This window comes from Punica granatum, chromosome 3 (genome assembly GCF_007655135.1).
Source record: "Punica granatum isolate Tunisia-2019 chromosome 3, ASM765513v2, whole genome shotgun sequence".
NCBI lineage: Eukaryota > Viridiplantae > Streptophyta > Magnoliopsida > Myrtales > Lythraceae > Punica > Punica granatum.
This window is the reverse complement of record NC_045129.1, coordinates 13,966,416-13,987,857: the sequence shown is the minus strand read 5'-3', so window position 1 is coordinate 13,987,857 and position 21,442 is coordinate 13,966,416. Positions and strand designations below refer to the sequence as shown.

Below are 21,442 nucleotides of genomic sequence, written 5' to 3'. Positions count from 1 at the left end.
GAGGAATAACAAAAGATAAAAAGTCATAAAGGGAGGGCATGGCTTGGTAAAAAATAGAAAGCCTAATAAAAAGACATACCAATAGTCTTATAATAAGGATTGAGAACCTAAAAATTTTTAACTACCACATAAAAGCGTGAATTACTACACTAAACTTTCATTCTCTAAATTTCATTTAATTCCACATTGATATCTTCCTGGAAGTGCCTAGCCAATAATAGTGGACTGACTCTCCCAATGTGGAGAGTGGAGAACGAAATTGACCGCCATCCATTAGTTTGCATGTAAGACCAAGACTTCAAGAGACTCCATGCAGTTAACGGTCAACCGTACACAGGCCGTGCAAAAGGACAAGGACCAAGCAAGATCTAATAATTAACATCCATTCTGGTAATTGGATGCTGCACGGCTATAAATAGAGCCACCTATACCAACTTATACTCATATTGTCATCGATCAAAATAACTTCCAATATCACAATACCCGAAGAACAAGAACCTTTGGGGGTTGATTGATATATTAACCATATCGTGATGGCGGGAAAACATATTAATGTAGCCGTGTTCATGGTTGCCATGTTGGCGGCGCTTTTGCAGTGTGGGGTAGCGCAAACAGTGCACGTGGTCGGAGATGACCTAGGATGGGTCATCCCGCAGGGAGGCGCAAGCGCTTATGATGCTTGGGCTGCTTCTAAGAAATTTGTGATCGGTGATACATTAGGTATATATCGTGTTCTTATAGCTTCATAAAGAGAGTACGCAATACGCAATCAAATCTATTAAATTTAATTTCCTGACAGTCTGTTCCTTTCATTCTTTTGCCAGTGTTCAACTTCGCCACTAATCAACACGATGTGCTCGAAGTTCCGAGGGCATCATTCGATTCATGCAGTTCAGCCAACCCCATTGGATCGGTCATCACTACGGGGCCTGCAAACATAACCCTCAGCGCTGCCGGTGAGCACTACTACATTTGCACCTTCAGCCAGCACTGCTCGCTCGGGCAAAAACTCAGCATAACAGTCTCCTCTCCTGGCGCCTCACCATCACCGAGGACTGCTCCAGCCCCAATTCCCCCACCCACCAACGACACGATCCTGCAGCATGCGCTCCTGTTCCGGCTGCTACTTCACCGGGGACTGGAATTCCTCCTCCTCCTCCTGGTTCTTCTTCGCATGCCATCACAGCTAGTCTTCTGTTTCCCATGATGTCTATCTTCGTTTATTGGTTCATGTAGAACATCACGCATATAGAAGGGGCGCAGGACCAGTCTGTTCTATTTATATTACATTCTTGTACGTGTGTTATGGAATAAATCACCATTCATCTGTTTTTCTTGTTTAACAATAAGATCACAAGGTACCATCATTTTATTAGTTGAAATTTATAAATATTTGGACATCGGCCTTCAGCCCTAGCCACAGCCATTCATCTATTTCTTTTGTAATAGAGATATCAGATATTCTAACACGGGCAATACGGCTTGCATAATACATGAAGCAACGTTGTGCGATAGCTCTTCGATCGCTATATTCTTGCGATAGCGAAGGTGTGGTTGTATCCCCTTTTTGGAGAGAGAGGTGCCTGGACTGGCGAAGATCGGGGCCTAGCCCCTGGATGTAATGGGTGAAACGTTTTTTCTATAAATTACAAGTACCACATGTGACGTGTGACCCATGCGAGGCCATGCGCGATGGACGATTATAATTCCTATATCATCTAATACTGGGGTCATGTTAGACTTTCCGCAATTATTAAGGGTGGAATAATTCGAAACCGTTCAAAAATTGATTTGCAGATCTTAATGTCCAGAGGCAACTTCTGAAAGCAGCATTGAAAATGTCTGATGTGACCTTGTGGACTTGTTGATTCTGTGTGGGATTCAAAGGTGCATGTCGGGTTCTGTCTTTTCTTTTCAATGAAATATAGAAACGGAATGATTCTCAGCAACATCAATTGAATTCCCGGGCCCAAATTCTCTTGCAGATTGAGGGAATTCAAGAAATCAGAACAGATTCCTGGCATCCCGTTTCATCGGTGATGCATTGAGTCAATCGCTGATTGACGCACGCATAAATTATTTTCTCCTCGAACTAGCTAAAGCAGGAACCTGAACCAGAAATTACGCTGAACGGCATAAAGAAAATGTTAAATTTAAATAATCAACATATTACCAACGTAGCTTGTTTCAAGCGGTTTAGCATTTATTCGCCTTAAATAATGTCTCAGGTTATAATTTTATGAATGGAGAAAATTCATACTGAGAGAGCTTTACCCATTTGATTAGCCGATCGGGCTCGAACTGCATTAGTCGGGACATGCAGGGCTTTCGAATATTAAGGTTCACAACAACAAAAATCAACATATCCTTCATCATATTAAATTTAAGTTTCAACAAATTGCTAATAAGTTTTCATAGGAAAATATTGTTCTATTCTAGAAAAAAAAATATTTACTACTAATTCTTAAAATTTATAAAACTCAATGATAAATAACGACTCGTTCCTTCTCAAATAACTGGGACAAATTATAAGTTTTTAAATTTTTGCTAGTGTTTGTAGGAAATTCGAAATTCTTGTGAAGAAATTCAAGTAGTATAAAGTCTTAGGGGGACATTTACAATTTTTTTAAGGGGCAAAACTTTAAAAATAGTTATATATATTATTATTCATTGAAATTTACAAATGCCGGAGGCCAATTACCCCTAGGAGCATGAGTGGCTCCGTCCCTGCGCTAAAGCAATCTTACTTGAGAAAAGAGGGAAAGAGTAACGGCAGATTTCAAATTTAATTCTTGTTAGGAGGATTACAAGTATCGTTTTTTCTTATAACTAGTGAGAATGCCACGTCCGTTGCAATTGCTTTGCGTCTCCATCATTTGACTATATTAATTTATTAACCGTGAACTTTTAGTGCCCAATGTCAATAATAAGTAACCAAATTGTGGATTTTACTATTATTCGTTTTATCTCTTTAGTTTATTAATTGTTTACTACAATTGACATATCATATGCATTTATGGAATGCAAAACGCATATATCAAGAGCTGTATATGATACTTACCATGTTTGCGATTTGTTTTTTGAAGGTTCATCAACTAATGGACCAAAATTTAATTCCATTCAAAAAGTTGAACCGAGCATTGTGATATTCGCTCCAACTTGTCATTGCCTACCATGAAAGGGAAAAAAAATTGTCTTAGGGTACAAAGTCTATCTTGCCCCTCCTGCCGAAAGAAAAAGTCTATCGTGCCCCTCAATCAAACAAGTGTCATCAATAAAAATGGAGTTAATTACACTAGAATTATAAAATATTTTGAAAATATATCATTTTGGTACAAAAAGTTTGAAACGTAACAATTAAATATATGAAGGTTGAAAATGTTTCAATCAAATACATCCAATTTATTCCCGATTGACATTGTTAGTCAGTGCTATAATTAGAGCAATGGGTGTTGTAGCGAAATTGATTGCAAAAGAGGGGAAGTTGGCCACATTAAAATTACCTTCTAGGGAGGTTCGTTTAATATCCAAAAACTACTTAGCAACAGTCGAACAAGTGGGGAATGTTGGGGTGAACGAGAAGGGAAAAAAAAAACTCGAATGGTACGATCCCTCCATCACCCTAGAATAAAAGGGGCGATCTCGTAGTTCTTGGTTTGTAAAAATACGTTGGTAGGTGCTCCATTTTATTTTCCCATTGAGGCCGAACCTAAACCTGTGCTCAAGAGATAGTTGTCCATGCACTGATAAAGGATGTATGTATTCTCGAGAAGAGAAAAGTCGTGGTAGTCCCCCTCGGACCGCCCGAATCCCACTTGTGAATAGAAAGTTGGATCTACGTTGGATCTCACCTAAATCGCCCCATCTATCCTCCTGATGAGAGGTTTGGTTTCAAACCCAGTTCGAACAGGAGAAGTATGCCATGCTAATATGCCTTGGATGATCCACATCTCAGGGTAAGGCGCTGATGAGCACATTGAACTATCCATATGGCTGAGAGCCCTCACAGCCTAGGCACAAGAATGCAATTATCAGGGGCGCACTTTACCACTGAGCTAATAGCCCGTCGTAGAGGCCTCCTGTCGGGGCCCGCTATGTCAAAAGTGAGAGAACCCCCATCCCCCTCTTTTCCTTTTTTCACCCCCATGTCGCCATGTGGGAAGGGCATGGGGACGTCAAAAAGAGGATCCTATCAACTTTTTCCGACCTAAAATAATAAGTTCAAGTGGTTGGTAAACAAGGATCGATTTTTTAGCAAGGTATAGAATGTATCGTCAAATATTAAGTATGATTCTACAAGATCTAGTTTCGTTCAAGTAACGGATTCTAGCATTCCTTTTCTTAGGAACACATACAATATTCGTCACTACAAAATAGATAATGGTAACCCCACCATTAACTACTTCATTTATGAATTTCATAATAATAGAAATACATGTCGTACCGAAACAGAATTTGTAACTTGCTATCCTCTTACCTAGCAGGCAAAGATTTACCTTCGCGGAAAGGATGATTCATTCGTATCAAAACGAGAGTCTAACTACATTGCATTGTCATAATCCATGTCAATAGCTCCCTCATTTATGTTTGGAAGAAGCCGTATGTTACACCATAATTTATTAAATATATATATGTGTTATCTATATCTAAGTTTTAAAAAAAATAGATGAGATTGGGACCCATCGGATCTAAACAATCTTGGTTTTTATGAACATGGAGGCGTGCAGACCAACACCCTTTTAGGCTAGGTCTCCGGCGACAGAGACAAAGAGTAGGGGAGATGCGAGGCGGTGGAGCCGCCACTACTGACCAGAGAAGGTCGCCGACGACCTGGTCTAGGGGATGCTGTTTGGCGGTGGGAGCCACCACTTCCAACCCCTATCTTCTTCCTTAAGTAGTGTAGCCATTCCTCTTTCCTATTTTAAATTGTTATGGCCAGTTTAGTTGAATAGACCGATTCATTAAACTGGTCAATCTTCAATGACACGTCAGTGACCCTTTAATTTTGTTGAATTTTGGGTTCGACCTGATAAATCCATAACCGATTTAAAGATTTCCAAGTAAAAATGAATTTTTTTCATATTGAAAGTACTAAAAGAAACTTGTGTACTACCATGGTACATAGGATTGCGTACCGTGGTAGAATGACCTTTCATTGAAATTCACAAACATTGGACCAATTACACTGTCGAGCCTTAGTGGCTCCGTCCCTAGGCTAAAGTAATCTTAATTGAGGAAAGAGGTGCACTATAACGGCAAATGCTTTCATCTAGTATAATAAAAAATTTTGGGGTTCAATTCTCATTAATAGGGCTATAGGCCTCCATTGTTTAAAAAAAAGAGAAAAAAAAAGCTCTTAGCTAATTTTTTCTGATCCCTTGACCAAAACATCGATGGCAGTTTATAATTAGCTAATTGTTTTGATTAAGTTCATTAATCTTCAAGCTCAGTTACCTTGAAGTTTTAATCGAGAATCTGAAGCAAGTATTTTTCTGATGACACATATAAGATCTCCATTAACCAGAGAGTCAGTCCTTTTAACTATATTTCCAGCAGTATCAGTGCAAAAAGGGAGCCCCATACGGTTTCGTTTTAAATAGCTGTCCCTAGTCACCTTGAACGTCTCAAGTTCAAGTCTCCTTCCGTGCAACTATAGTTCTCCTGAGGTAAGAGTTTTGTGCGTAGTCAGAAATGTCTGTAGTGAGGTGTACACGAACCGGGGAAGTTCATGTAAGTTGTCCTTAGCTGTCCATGAAGCTTCGCAGTGGAGAGCCACGCCTCGTGAAGTTAGTCATGTCGGATAAAAAACTCCAAGATTTGGGGAGGGTGTGGCTGATCACTATAATAAAATCCTTATTTTTATTCACCAAAAAAAATAAATAAAACAAAACAAAAGTAGCTGTCTTAGTGTAGCCAAAAAAAAATAAAGTAGCTATCTTGATGAGTCCCCTCTCTGTCTAAGACGGGCTAAAGGAATATTAACTGACATTAGGAACTGACCGAGGAAACTCCGTACCATTTATCGTGAACTATGATTGTTCAATCTTATCTACTGGGCGTGACATGTTAAACCGTACGTACACATGCTATTACGAGGTTCTTTTATTGGTGGAGCATGTACCGAATTTCTGCCCATAAGATAAAGAAGCCAAAGTACTGTAAAATGTCGTAGCTACTTATTGGGAGATTCCGATTGAATTTGGGGCCCCAGGCGGTCTGTCATAAGGTGAGAGAGAAAAATTTGTGGTTAGCCTCTGACAAAAGCTATGCTTTGCCGACCATCAAGGGTACCGTCTCTTATGCGTTCTTTTTTTTCTTTTATAACTAAAAATTTAATTGATTCCGCTTTGCGTGATAATTTTTTTATTTTTCTTATAAAATGAATAATCAACACATGCCTTACAAATGAATATAAATATATATATATATATATATATAAAACAACAATCACATGAGTAAAATTATAATCATAATAAACAACTACATATTCTAGTCATATAAAGTGAACAATATACTTATGGAAAAATCGTAATCTTATGATATGTATAAGTGATTAGGAAAAAAATTAACGAATAGAAAGACCATTGATAAATTGAACTTTATCGGGTATTTATAGAAAATTAACACATTTGAACTGGAAGTATATTACGTATTTAGATAAGTTCTTTCTTATTATCGATAAATCTTTGGGAGTTATCAGGCAATGTGCATGAAAGAGTGTACAGAATTTCCCATTGTTCATGAATTTATTATTATAATTCCTTTTTTTTTATTTGGTGAACATTGTTCGTGAATTGACATGTCGGCCTCATATGAATCTGTGGCTTAAAATAGGCCAATTCTCAAGGAAAACGTATATATCTGATATGATTTTTTGGGTAGAATATATTCGACATGATTTATTCTGGTAAAAGGGAATTGTTTCCTTAAGCTCTCAGAATAATTCATTCTTTTTCGGTTAATATGAGTATAGTATATTTATTCTTTTCATATATGCTAATACTAATTCAATGTCCGGAACAAAGTACTTTTCATAAATTCAATTTCGGTGATTATTTACCCAAAGTAAATGCGGCAATTGGCAATAGCAAATTGCCTTTTAATTCCGCCATTTCATTTCATTTTAGAAAATTTAATAGCAAAGGGAATACATAGAAGAGACATCACGGAAGATCTGAATTTAAGAATACGAAATGGCGTCAACGTTCTTACGAGGTAGCGATGAGCTCCAAGCTCTCTATGCCTAGTCTGCTTGGTTAGGAAGTCAGGCTGCCATATGAGTCGGACCACCAAACCCCCCACTCCACCACCTATAGTCGGTTGTTTATCCTACGACTACCCGGAAAGGAAATACGGCGGTTCTGAATCGGAATCTAGATATTACAACTAGATCGGAATCTGGATATCACGATTAGACATTAAGCTCCATTTGGTTTCGCAGTTAAAATCATAAAAATTTTAACTTTAACTTTAATTCGACACACTACACAACAAAAATACACATTTCCCAAGTAAATTTTTTTTACTTTAACCTTAACTCGACACTCTACATAATTATTTGTCATTTTCTACAATCAAAATCAAAATTACAAACCAAACGCACCACTGTGACCATGTGTTGGACCCGAGAAAATCAATCCGAATATGCCAATGCAAGACGCGGATGACAATTCAAGAAGGTAAATCGGGAAATTGTTAACGACGATTTAAGATTTTCTTCCTCGGGTCAATAACATTCGCAATCTATGAGTTACAACTTGAAGCTCACCTCACCTCAGCAAGTCAACATTCGGACTAACATTTCCCATATAATAATATTCTACATCTCCAATTTTAGAAAATATCGGGGGGAAATTCTCTCTAATTAGAAATATTATTGAAAATATCTCATGGAACGAAGACAGAGACCAAAGAGGTCCCCCAATGGAATAGACATCTCCGAAAATCCAAACGTCCAATCCAACCCCCGAATCCTACGGCAGCTGATCGTCCGGGGCCGGGTGCACCTCAGCCCCGTCTTGGACAGCGTCTTTGACGTCCTCGTCGCTGGTGATCTGATCGAGGACCAGGACGAGGCCCATGGCGAAGGCGCTGTCAGAGCCGGGCTTTAGGCAGAGGGAGAAGACGTCCTTGCCAAGGGTCACTTGGGTGGATGCGTCCACCTTACGTCGGATCTCAGCCACCGACTCCCTGTTGGCGTTAAAGACGGTGCAGCAACGCTGGACGAAGGAGCCCTCCACGAGGTACTCCTCCCCGGGGCTGCCGTAAACCTCCACCGTGACATCCGACCGGCCGATGATCGACGATCGCCGGACGCTGAAGATGGGCTTCTGGCCGTCCGCCCTCTCCCCTTTGAACCCCTCCCATCGCTGATGCAAGCTCGGTCTCTGCGGAAGCCCCGACAAAACATAAATAATTATGAATTGAACTGAATTTGAATAATTCACCCAAAAAAAGAAACTGAATTTTATTTTCTTTTTTTTGGGGTTAAATTAGGTAAAGAAATTGATTTCATGAAATTGCAATCAAACCGACGGATACCCATTAAAGGAAACCGATGTGGTATGCAGTTTTTGAAGCGGTTACGAGGAATTTGACTCGGTAACAGTCCGTTCGGTATCCTCTAAAATGCGAGGATTAAGTTTGATTTCACAAGAATTCGAGTCAATTGAATTATGTCGTTTGGAATCTAAACGATACAAGAATTCATTGAAAAAAAAAATGCAAGATTTCCGAATTAGAATGAACTGAATCGAAATCATCTGATATAAGGGGCGTTGAGTGAATAGGTGAGGGTGACTGACTGTGGCTAGCCCAATCGGTCTCTATGAAAAATGACCATCGAGCGACTGAGCCGACTCAGCTTGAGGAGGTAGCGTTTCGTTTAGTACCTTGCGGCGGACGGTGAGGAGGCAGCGGCCGTGGGCGTCCATGAGGACGAGCTCGCCTTCGTCGTGGGCATCGGGGCTGTAGGAGTCGACCCGGAAGACGAACTGGCCCTTGCAGTCATAGGCGGTGAAGCCGTCGCCGGCGAAGAAGAGGGATGTCTTGAGGACGGTCAGATGGGTCTCCTCCGTGCAGACGAACACATCTTCCCCAACTAGGCCCCCTCTCATTTTCTGCAACCGGGCACTCTGTCTGCGTACTTCTTCGAGATCTCAATTAATGCCGGAAACAGAAGAATTTGAACAGAGACAGAGAGAGAGAGTCTTCACAGTATGAATATGGCCGTTACGGAGAATTGAGGTCTGAGGGTTCCCGAGTGTTTTCAAGGGAGGCGGTTGTTGCCTCAAACTTCTCAAGTACTGACACTAAGATCTTCTGGACCAACCTTTCATCACTTATGTTGAATCCCGAAATTCTTACTTGTTTGCAATCTGCACCAGTTTTTGTACATAATCCTTCACATCATGTCCTTCCTGCATCTGTTGCTACTCCAACTCCCTCAACAAATTCAATGGTTTCATGCCCCTTATCCTCTCGTCTCCTTCATATTTCTCTTTTAAATAATCTCATATGGCTTTTGTAGATTCAAGCCTCATAATCCGTGTAAAAATAGTGGGAGAAACCGCAGAATAAAGACATGACTTAGTTTTGGCCTTTCTGGTAACTCTTTCCTTGTGGATTTTGATCTGGTTGAGAGTTGGATTTGCAGGCAAGGGATCAATTTCGTATTCTTCAAGCACTACATCTTAGATGTCTACACCCTTCATGAAAGCCTTCATCTTCACTTCCCATGTCTGGTGATATTCTTCAAGCACTACATCTCAGATGTCTACACCCTTCATGAAAGCCTTCATCTTCACTTCCCATGTCTGGTGATTCTCTCCATCGAAGACTGGTGGAGTAATGCTCGAGAAACTTGGCATTGACATTGTTGCATCCATCATCACAACCCTTAAGATACTTTTTTGACGCTCTGATACCACTGTTAACTCCCAATCTCTCGTGTATAAGCTTCTTAAACACTTGAATGCACATAGAAATCTATGGTCTCTTGTGCATACAAGAATTCTACTCTGCAGTAACTCAGATTCAACATGCAGAAGAAGGAGAAAAAAAGGAAGAGATGATGAACACTTTCTTCATTCATCAAAAAAAGGCATCCACACACCGTCTAATACAACACACATACAAATGAAGACATACTAAATGTTTGGTATCTGCCCCTACGGCTAGTTACTTTCAAATTCAAATACAACATATAAAACAGATAATACATACACTAAACTGTCTTATAGAAAAAAACAACTAAGTGCGACTGATTCACACCTCGAACATCAAGCACCACTCTGTCAAACCCGAGCTCTGTTTCTAAAATGTGCAATCTACAACGTGGGGAGTGAACTCAACATCGACATTTGGAAAGAACCTTGGGTCGCCAATTGCCCATGCTTCACTCCTCAACCATCCATTGTCTCATCCCTTGGGCAATTCCCCCACATCTTTTGTGTTAACCAACTCCTCTTCCCAAATCGATTCTGGAACACTCAACTTCTTCACCAAATATTCGCACCCGAGACAATATCTGAGATTCTCTCTATCAAAGTCCAATCTCCCCCATGTTGACAAGTTAACTTGGAAACCTTATTCAAATGGTTTTTTTACAACCAAGTCAACTTAAAACTTGTCTCCTGAAAGCACAACAGATAACTAGAACCATTCCTGTAAGGACTGGAAAATTCTTTGGCGAGCCAAAATTCACCCTATGGAAACTGTTATGGGGTACTCTTCCTCCTTTGGATGCTCTTTCTCACAGATTTCATATTGATAGTAGAGCTTGCCTCCTTTGCTTTGAGGAAGACGAAACACCAGATCACTTATTCATTCATTGCTCATTTGCTACCATTGTCTAGCTAAATCTCAAATGGCCAGTAAGCTTTTCTGCACATCCAAATTTGTCTACTGCTAAGTGGATTTGTCTATTGCTTGGAATTGACCAAAGATACTAGATCTCAGGAGATGTTCAACGCCACTTCTTACTTCAAGCTATCATCACTCTTGACTATCTATGGCAGGCTCGAAACAAAAACAAGGAGAGGATGGAATGACTGAATCCACTTTGGGCTGTCGAGGAAATAATTAGGAGACTGTCAATATATGAGGAGGCATGGAAGAGGAAAAATATGTTGGTTTTATATCAAACAAGTACCAGACATTGTCATCCCTGCACATTCAACTCAGATGTTTCTTTCTGCGAAGGGAAAGCTTGGCTAGGGATTGTTTGCACTGATGTTTTTGGCTCATTGTTCTCTGTTTGGTCTTTTGAATCTGCTACTAATGTGCCGTAGCACGAGGAACTTGATGTCCTCATCAAAGCCATGGAGCTAGCTAAAGAGATGGAAATCACTCATTTTCATCTTCAAAGCGATGCTAAAATTTTGGTTGAAGCCATCCAATCGACAACCATCGATCTCCAATCCCAACTAGCAAACTCATTGGAATACCTACTAAGCAATCTTGTTTCCTTTGGTTCATGGTCTATTTCGTACATTTCCAAGAGCACTAATTATTTGGCCCACAATATTGCTAGATGGGCAAACAAATGTAATCTTGTTGGTCCAACCAACATCTCCGATCTCCCCTCTTGACTCCTATGGAGGGAGACGGAGATGTAATTGGCCCCGTTATATGATGTTCCCTTCTCTATATTTCAATGAATTGCCTTTCAAGCAATATATATATATATACACGGTTTAAGTGGGGATCAAATCCTCCCCTTTTTAAAACTCCACAATCCAAACAATGGATTTCAAACCTCACCTCGCCCCATCCCACTAGACCCCGCAATCCAAATTAACATTGCCTCTCCAATATGGGATTGTGTACGTCATTAGTATATATCAAGGTGTGGTAGTGGAAACTTCCTTATATCTTTGTACGTGGAAAAAAGACAGATGGCAAGGAAACTTTCAAATCCAAGATGCCATAAATAAGCACAAATCATTTATGTCATTTTGATCAAAATTGAATTTTCCTTTTCCTTGAACTTAGTCGAGCAATTTTTTCTTTGTTTTGTGCAAATTTTTCAAAGCTCGCTTCTCTAACGACAAGAATATAGTCTGGTAAAATTGTGTTTCCAATAATGGGTTACTAAAATTACGTGAAATGCGTACATTGTTGGTAAATACTATTCAATTGAGAAAATTACACCTTACAACACATTTTGATGATTTGTTTCACGCTGCAACACAAATTGAAATAATTTTACCATATATCATGAAAAAGCAAGATCTTTTCACGCTGCAATACAAATTGAAACAATTTCACCATATAGTACGAAAAAGAAATTTTTTCATCCCACAGCATACATCCCATATTCCCTTAAAAAAGGAACAGAAAGATATGTGTTGGCTGTTTTTGAGAAAATTTTGCACATGAGGCAATTTGTGAAAGTCGAATAAAATTAAATAAAACAAAAAAGAAAAAGGAAAATGGGATTGGGATGTGAGAAAGGGGTGGGGGTGCACCCCACATGCCACCCACCCCCCAAGTCTACGTTGCCACCCGTCTCAGACCATGCCATCTATGTTGATCGAGGACTAAGTGGTCGTCGGTTCAGACTATACCTGCGGCGTCGAATTGGGAGTGGATGGCCCCGCCCCAATTTGAGAGATTGCGGCTGAGCCGGAGGGGGGTGGAGGTGCGAGCGCCTGGCGGGGACACCCCCAGCCTCTTCTGGAGTCCCTTCTTTTAAAAAAAAAAAGTACTATTTTTTATTTTGTTTTAATTTATTTTGGATCTACTAAATTTTAATCCATGAAAATCTGCTCAGAAAAAGTCACTAGTTCATTTTTTTAACAAAATATTTGAAATCATTTTGATTTGTGCTGCAGTTTAAAAAAATTTTGCTATTTCTTGTTTTACAGTGAAATTATTTCAATTTTTTGTGCTGCATGAAAAAAAGGTCACCAAACTAGTATTGTACGATGTAATTTTTTCTATTTAATTTATTCAATTGACCGGGGTCCATCTATAACTTATAGAGAAAAAACAGCAAGAAGTATTGGCAGAAACTATTCTTGAACAAACGCTGGAAGAAATAAATTCAAATGTCATTTAAATCCATATTGACATTTTCCTGTTAAATTCCCTGCCAATAGCAGTGGACTGACTCTCTCAATGTGGAGAGAACAAAATTGACCGGTACCCATTTGCATGCAAGGCCAAAGCTTCAACATCAAAGAGACTTTTGCATGCATCCACCGAGAAAAACAGAGACTTTTCATGCAGTGAACAGTCATCCGTCTCCTAGATAATTGGATGCTGCATGTCTATAAATAGAGTCACCTACACCAAGCTATATGAGCATTCTAATCTATCAACAGCCTCCATTACGATATTAATCTAGCTAGAGTTATACTAAGCCGAAGAACAAGAACCTCTGGGAGTCGATTGATATATTAATCATATCGTGATGGCGGGAGAGCATATCAGTGCAGGAGTGTTGGTGGGTGCCGTGTTGGCGGCGCTTTTGCAGTGTGGGATAGCGCAAACAGTGCATGTGGTGGGAGATGACCTAGGATGGGTCATCCCGCAGGGTGGCGCAAGTTCTTATGATGCTTGGGCTGCTTCTAAGACATTTGTGATTGGTGATACATTAGGTATATATCGTGATCTTATAGCTTTGTGCAGAGTACGTATATATTGTTAAATCTATCAAATTTAATTGCTTGACAGTCCTTCCCTATCAATTGTGTTTCAGTGTTCAACTTTGCTACCGATCATCATGACGTGCTCGAAGTGCCGAAAGCATCATTCGACTCATGCAGTTCGGCCAACCCGATTGGCTCACTCATCACTACTGGACCAGCAAATATAACCCTCAGCGCTGCCGGAGAACACTACTATATTTGCACCTTCAGCCAGCACTGCTCGCTTGGCCAGAAACTCAGCATAACGGTCTCCCCTCCTGGAGCCTCACCATCACCAAGAGCTGCCTCAACTCCGATTCCTCCACCCAGCAACAACACCGAACCTGCGGCATGTGCACCTGATCTGGTCCCATCTCCCAAGGCAGCTGGTGGGCCGGCTGCTACTTCTCCGGGGATGGGAACTCCTCCTCCGCCTCCAGGCTCCTCTTCACATGCGATCACAGCTAGCCTTTTGTTCCCCATCATCTCCATCTTCGTTAGTTGGTTCATGTAGTGTAGAGAGGGATTTGCTTTGAGGTTTATTAATAGCTTTTCCTTACATTTGTCATGGAATAAATTATCATTTTTCTACTTCTTTTGTAATTTGTATTCTGTAACATTGCATCATATGTCAATGGATTTATTCTTTTAATCGGATCTTCACTTCTGCGGCACCATTTGCGTATCTTTTTCCCAGTCCCTGGAGTACACCAGCATCATTTAAGCACTCCTAGGAATTGCATGGTACAGGTAGACGCATTTTATTTTTAAGATTAAAACTACTTGCAATTGCTAGTTCTATAATCAAATTAAGGTAAAGATCGAGATATCAGCTTGTTGTCCACAAGTTCTTTAACCACAACAAGAAAATAAAAATAACAACCAATCTAATTTGCAACCAAACGTGGACTTCTCCGTACTAGCAGAAATGGGCCAAATCCGCTTTAGGATTCCGCCCGACTAAAGCAGAAAAATACATGTCCAATCAGTAAAATCCCTAATGAAAATTCAATATGATAACAGAATTTAGGTTACGCGTATATGGGCAAACGCTCGTATGCTTACACACACCACCTCAGGTCCAATATTTCTGAGTGCAGCCAAGAGTACTCCTCTTGTAAGTTCCCTTTCGCCTGAGCACAGGAAGATGAGCTCGGCTATAGATCAAATGTTGAGGGCGGGTGTTTGAGAACACGTGATAATGTGTAAACAGAAATAGACCACACGTTGCACGTGAGGGGTGGTGTTGAAAATTATTAATCCCATATAGTCGCTATATATGGAAAAATTCTAACATGACCCTGCGTCATGTGACACAGGCCATCACAACCATCAACACCCAAGATCCCGCTAGATATAACATAAGTACATAAAAAAAAATCCTTGAAAAGTTAAAGAAATATATATATATATATATATATATCTGAGAAATAACTTGCACCGTTGGAGAGATTCTCCAATTATTGCTTAATTGAGAGGTCTCTTGTCACCCTCATTACGGTCAATCGGTATGATCAAAGCCTTTCATATTTTCAAATAAAAAATAAATATCCAAACAGAACAAATAGATAGTTAAGTAATAAAAATATACTAATTAATTACTGTCCCTATGATAATCCCGTCTGATGCGTACATGTGAAATGACTAATTATCTCATTAATAGTAACTAATTTTCCACTAAATAACTGATCTCTTTGCAGTGACAATTGACTAAGCCGCAAAATCACCCCAAAAAGCACTTAGAGACGGCTAATAGTAGACCATGATAAAATCGATCTTTAAATTTCTAAAAAAAACTTATGAGAATATTTCAAGTTATGGTGGCGGAAAAGAAAATATAGATGGCATGGACACTTTCAAACGCAGGATGCATTTAGAGATTTCGAAACCTTCGTTCATTGACTTCCTTAGGTTGGAAGTGGCCACCAAGCATTTACGTCATTTTGATCAAACTTGAATTTTCCTTTTTTCTCGAAGTCGGTGGTGCGATATTTTTTTTATACAAACTTTTCAAACTTCATTTTTGTAACGCAATCAACTAATTAGTTATAACTTAGTTATAATGGAAAAATGAATGGGAAAAAGAGGAAAAGGCAAATATGATGGTACAATCTACTTAATCATTGAGTTAAAATTTACTTAATAAGTAATAAAATTTGACATAATCAACCAATTAGTTATAACTTAATTATAATGAAAAATGAATGAGATGAAGAGGGAAAGGGAAAGATGACAGTCCAACCTACTTAACTTAATGAGTAAGTAATAAAAATTGACTTAATGATTAAGTGATTTTTTACTGAATAATTAAGTAGATTGGACTCTTATCTTTCTTCTTTTTCTCTTTCTCACATTCATTTTTCACTATGTAATAACTTGTAACTAACTTTTAAACACTTAATTGATTAAGTAGTTATCAAACACATGCATAGTTTGACAAAAATTATTCTCGCGATATCATCAAATCGGACTATAAATATAATGTGAAATGTATACACTTTCCAATGACAAACAATTTTTAATTGAGTCGACTGAGTGGAATTGATCTAGATCATATACATCATGGTGATATGCTTAGCAAGAACAATATAGAGGAATAACAAAAGATAAAAAGTCATAAAGGGAGGGCATGGCTTGGTAAAAAATAGAAAGCCTAATAAAAAGACATACCAATAGTCTTATAATAAGGATTGAGAACCTAAAAATTTTTAACTACCACATAAAAGCGTGAATTACTACACTAAACTTTCATTCTCTAAATTTCATTTAATTCCACATTGATATCTTCCTGGAAGTGCCTAGCCAATAATAGTGGACTGACTCTCCCAATGTGGAGAGTGGAGAACGAAATTGACCGCCATCCATTAGTTTGCATGTAAGACCAAGACTTCAAGAGACTCCATGCAGTTAACGGTCAACCGTACACAGGCCGTGCAAAAGGACAAGGACCAAGCAAGATCTAATAATTAACATCCATTCTGGTAATTGGATGCTGCACGGCTATAAATAGAGCCACCTATACCAACTTATACTCATATTGTCATCGATCAAAATAATTTCCAATATCACAATACCCGAAGAACAAGAACCTTTGGGGGTTGATTGATATATTAACCATATCGTGATGGCGGGAAAACATATTAATGTAGCCGTGTTCATGGTTGCCATGTTGGCGGCGCTTTTGCAGTGTGGGGTAGCGCAAACAGTGCACGTGGTCGGAGATGACCTAGGATGGGTCATCCCGCAGGGAGGCGCAAGCGCTTATGATGCTTGGGCTGCTTCTAAGAAATTTGTGATCGGTGATACATTAGGTATATATCGTGTTCTTATAGCTTCATAAAGAGAGTACGCAATACGCAATCAAATCTATTAAATTTAATTTCCTGACAGTATGTTCCTTTCATTCTTTTGCCAGTGTTCAACTTCGCCACTAATCAACACGATGTGCTCGAAGTTCCGAGGGCATCATTCGATTCATGCAGTTCAGCCAACCCCATCGGATCGGTCATCACTACGGGGCCTGCAAACATAACCCTCAGCGCTGCCGGTGAGCACTACTACATTTGCACCTTCAGCCAGCACTGCTCGCTCGGGCAAAAACTCAGCATAACAGTCTCCTCTCCTGGCGCCTCACCATCACCGAGGACTGCTCCAGCCCCAATTCCCCCACCCACCAACGACACCGATCCTGCAGCATGCGCTCCTGTTCCGGCTGCTACTTCACCGGGGACTGGAATTCCTCCTCCTCCTCCTGGTTCTTCTTCGCATGCCATCACAGCTAGTCTTCTGTTTCCCATGATGTCTATCTTCGTTTATTGGTTCATGTAGAACATCACGCATATAGAAGGGGCGCAGGACCAGTCTGTTCTATTTATATTACATTCTTGTACGTGTGTTATGGAATAAATCACCATTCATCTGTTTTTCTTGTTTAACAATAAGATCACAAGGTACCATCATTTTATTAGTTGAAATTTATAAATATTTGGACATCGGCCTTCAGCCCTAGCCACAGCCATTCATCTATTTCTTTTGTAATAGAGATATCAGATATTCTAACACGGGCAATACGGCTTGCATAATACATGAAGCAACGCTGTGCGATAGCTCTTCGATCGCTATATTCTTGCGATAGTGAAGGTGTGGTTGTATCCCCTTTTTGGAGAGAGAGGTGCCTGGACTGGCGAAGATCGGGGCCTAGCCCCTGGATGTAATGGGTGAAACGTTTTTTCTATAAATTACAAGTACCACATGTGACGTGTCCAAGAAAGAGATTTTGTAATCAATCATTATTTTCTCCTCGAACTAGCTAAAGCAGGAACCTGAACCAGAAATTACGCTGAACGGCATAAAGAAAATGTTAAATTTAAATAATCAACATATTACCAACGTAGCTTGTTTCAAGCGGTTTAGCATTTATTCGCCTTAAATAATGTCTCAGGTTATAATTTTATGAATGGAGAAAATTCATACTGAGAGAGCTTTACCCATTTGATTAGCCGATCGGGCTCGAACTGCATTAGTCGGGACATGCAGGGCTTTCGAATATTAAGGTTCACAACAACAAAAATCAACATATCCTTCATCATATTAAATTTAAGTTTCAACAAATTGCTAATAAGTTTTCATAGGAAAATATTGTTCTATTCTAGAAAAAAAAATATTTACTACTAATTCTTGAAATTTATAAAACTCAATGATAAATAACGACTCGTTCCTTCTCAAATAACTGGGACAAATTATAATTTTTTTAATTTTTGCTAGTGTTTGTAGGAAATTCGAAATTCTTTTGAAGAAATTCAAGTAGTATAAAGTCTTAGGGGGACATTTACAATTTTTTGAAGGGGCAAAACTTTAAAAATAGTTATATATATTATTATTCATTGAAATTTACAAATGCCGGAGGCCAATTACCCCTACGAGCATGAGTGGCTCCGTCCTGCGCTAAAGCAATCTTACTTGAGAAAAGAGGGAAAGAGTAACGGCAGATTTCAAATTTAATTCTTGTTAGGAGGATTGCAAGTATCGTTTTTTCTTATAACTAGTGAGAATGCCACGTCCGTTGCAATTGCTTTGCGTCTCCATCATTTGACTATATTAATTTATTAACCGTGAACTTTTAGTGCCCAATGTCAATAATAAGTAACCAAATTGTGGATTTTACTATTATTCGTTTTATCTCTTCAGTTTATTAATTGTTTCCTCCAATTGACATATCATATGCATTTATGGAATGCGAAACGCATATATCAAGAGCTGTATATGATAGTTACCATGTTTGCGATTTGTTTTTTGAAGGTTCATCAACTAATAGACCAAAATTTAATTCCATCCAAAAAGTTGAACCGAGCATTGTGATATTCGCTCCAACTTGTCATTGCCTACCATGTAAGGGAAAAAAATTGTCTTAGGGTACAAAGTCTATCTTGCCCCTCCCGCCGAAAGAAAAAGTCTATCTTGCCCCTCAATCAAACAAGTGTCATCAATAAAAATGGAGTTAATTACATTAGAATTATAAAATATTTTGAAAATATATCATTTTGGTACAAAAAGTTTGAAACGTAACAATTAAATATATGAAGGTTGAAAATGTTTCAATCAGATACATTCAATTTATTCCCGATTGACATTGTTAGTGAGTGCTATAATTAGAGCAATGGGTGTTGTAGCGAAATTGATTGCAAAATAGGGGAAGTTGGCCACATTAAAATTACCTTCTAGGGAGGTCCGTTTAATATCCAAAAACTACTCAGCAACAGTCGGACAAGTGGGGAATGTTAGGGTGAATGAGAAGGGAAAAAAAAAACTCGAATGGTACGATCCCTCCGTCACCCTAGAATAAAAGGGGCGATCTCGTAATTCTTGGTCTGTAAAAATGTGTTGTTAGGTGCTCCATTTTATTTTCCCATTGACGCCAAACCTAAACCTGTGCTCGAGAGATAGTTGTCCATGCACTGATAAAGGATGTATGTATTCTCGAGAAGAGAAAAGTCGTGGTAGTCCCCCTCGGACCGCCAGAATCCCACTAGTGAATAGAAAGTTGGATCTATGTTGGATCTCACCTAAATCGCCCCATCTATCCTCCTGATGAGAGGTTTGGTTTCAAACCCAGTTCGAACAGGAGAAGTATGCCATGCTAATATGCCTTGGATGATCCACATCTCAGGGTCAGGCGCTGATGAGCACATTGAACTATCCATATGGCTGAGAGCCCTCACAGCCTAGGCACAAGAACGCAATTATCAGGGGCGCACTTTACCACTGAGCTAATAGCCCGTCGTAGGGGCCTCCTGTCGGGGCCCGCTATGTCAAAAGTGAGAGAACCCCCATCCCCCTCTTTTCCTTTTTTCACCCCCATGTCGCCATGTGGGAAGGGCATGGGGACGTCAAAGAGAGGATCCTATCAACTTTTTCCGACCTAAAATAATAAGCTCAAGTGGTTGGTAAACAAGGATCGATTTTTTAGCAAGGTATAGAATGTATCGTCAAATATTAAGTATGATTCTACAAGATCTAGTTTCGTTCAAGTAACGGATTCTAGCATTCCTTTTCTTAGGAACACATACAATATTCGTCACTACAAAATGGATAATGGTAACCCCGCCATTAACTACTTCATTTAAGAATTTCATAGTAATAGAAATACATGTCATACCGAAACAGAATTTGTAACTTGCTATCCTCTTACCTAGCAGGCAAAGATTTACCTCTGCGGAAAGGATGATTCATTCGTATCAAAACGAGAGTCTAACTACATTGCATTGTCATAATCCATGTTAATAGCTCCCTCATTTATGTTTGAAAGAAGCCGTATGTTACACCATAATTTATTAAATAGATATATGTGTTATCTATATCTAAGTCTTAAAAAAAATAGATGAGATTGGGACCCATCGGATCTAAACAATCTTGGTTTTTTTGAACATGGAGGCGTGTAGACCAACACCCTTTCAGGCCAGGTCTCTGGCGACAGAGACAAAGAGTAGGGGAGATGCGAGGCGATGGAGCCGCCACTACGGACCAGAGAAGGTCGCCAACGACCTGGTCTAGGGGGTGCTGTTTGGCGGTGGGAGCCACCACTCCCAACCCCTATCTTCTTCCTTAAGTAGTGTAGCCATTCCTCTTTCCTATTTTAAATTGTTATGGCCAGTTTAGTTGAACAGACCGATTCATTAAACTGGTCAATCTTCAATGACACGTCAGTGACCCTTTAATTTTGTTGAATTTTGGGTTCGACCGGATAAATCCATAACCGATTTAAAGATTTCCAAGTAAAAATGAATTTTTTCATATTGAAAGTACTAAAAGAAACTTGTGTACTACCATGGTACAGAGGATTGCGTACCGTGGAAGAATCGCCTTTCATTGAAATTCACAAACATTGGACCAATTACACTGTCGAGCCTTAGTGGCTCCGTCCCTAGGCTAAAGTAATCTTAGTTGAGGAAAGAGGTGCACTATAACGGCAGATGCTTTCATCTAGTATAATAAAAAATTTTGGGGTTCAATTCTCATTAACAGGGCTATAGGCCTCCATTGTTTAAAAAAACAGAGAAAAAAAAGCTCTTAGCTAATTTTTTCTAATCCCTTGACGAAAACATCGATGGCAGTTTATAATTAGCTAATTGTTTTGATTAAGTTCATTAATCTTCAAGCTCAGTTACCGTCTCTTATGCGTTCTTTTTTTTCTTTTATAACTAAAAAATTAATTGATTCCGCTTTGCGTGATAATTTTTTTATTTTTTTATTATAAAATGAATATAAATAATATATATATATATATAAAACAACAATCACATGAGTAAAAT

General features: G+C 39.2%; 4 protein-coding genes across 4 annotated transcripts; 3 read left to right on the top strand and 1 right to left on the bottom strand.

Moving 5' to 3' along the window:
- The first annotated feature begins 463 nt into the window (after positions 1 to 463).
- On the top strand, positions 464 to 1,525 carry LOC116201429 (mavicyanin-like). Its single transcript, XM_031532669.1, has 2 exons — positions 464 to 720; positions 825 to 1,525. Exons 1-2 carry the CDS (start codon positions 534 to 536, stop codon positions 1,205 to 1,207), a joined length of 570 nt encoding a protein of 189 aa, XP_031388529.1. The 5' UTR covers positions 464 to 533; the 3' UTR covers positions 1,208 to 1,525.
- Positions 1,526 to 7,684: 6,159 nt separating this feature from the next.
- On the bottom strand, positions 7,685 to 9,431 carry LOC116198824 (protein LURP-one-related 5-like). The gene is made up of 2 exons (XM_031529078.1): positions 8,892 to 9,431; positions 7,685 to 8,387 (listed from the first exon to the last, which is right to left on the bottom strand). The coding sequence occupies exons 1-2, from the start codon at positions 9,114 to 9,116 to the stop codon at positions 7,974 to 7,976; spliced, it is 639 nt and encodes a 212-aa protein (XP_031384938.1). The 5' UTR covers positions 9,117 to 9,431; the 3' UTR covers positions 7,685 to 7,973.
- Positions 9,432 to 13,324: 3,893 nt separating this feature from the next.
- LOC116201396 (cucumber peeling cupredoxin-like) lies at positions 13,325 to 14,291 on the top strand. The gene is made up of 2 exons (XM_031532622.1): positions 13,325 to 13,604; positions 13,706 to 14,291. Exons 1-2 carry the CDS (start codon positions 13,418 to 13,420, stop codon positions 14,146 to 14,148), a joined length of 630 nt encoding a protein of 209 aa, XP_031388482.1. The 5' UTR covers positions 13,325 to 13,417; the 3' UTR covers positions 14,149 to 14,291.
- Positions 14,292 to 16,697: 2,406 nt separating this feature from the next.
- LOC116201538 (mavicyanin-like) lies at positions 16,698 to 17,676 on the top strand. The gene is made up of 2 exons (XM_031532800.1): positions 16,698 to 16,945; positions 17,050 to 17,676. Exons 1-2 carry the CDS (start codon positions 16,759 to 16,761, stop codon positions 17,460 to 17,462), a joined length of 600 nt encoding a protein of 199 aa, XP_031388660.1. The 5' UTR covers positions 16,698 to 16,758; the 3' UTR covers positions 17,463 to 17,676.
- The last annotated feature ends 3,766 nt before the right edge of the window (positions 17,677 to 21,442 follow it).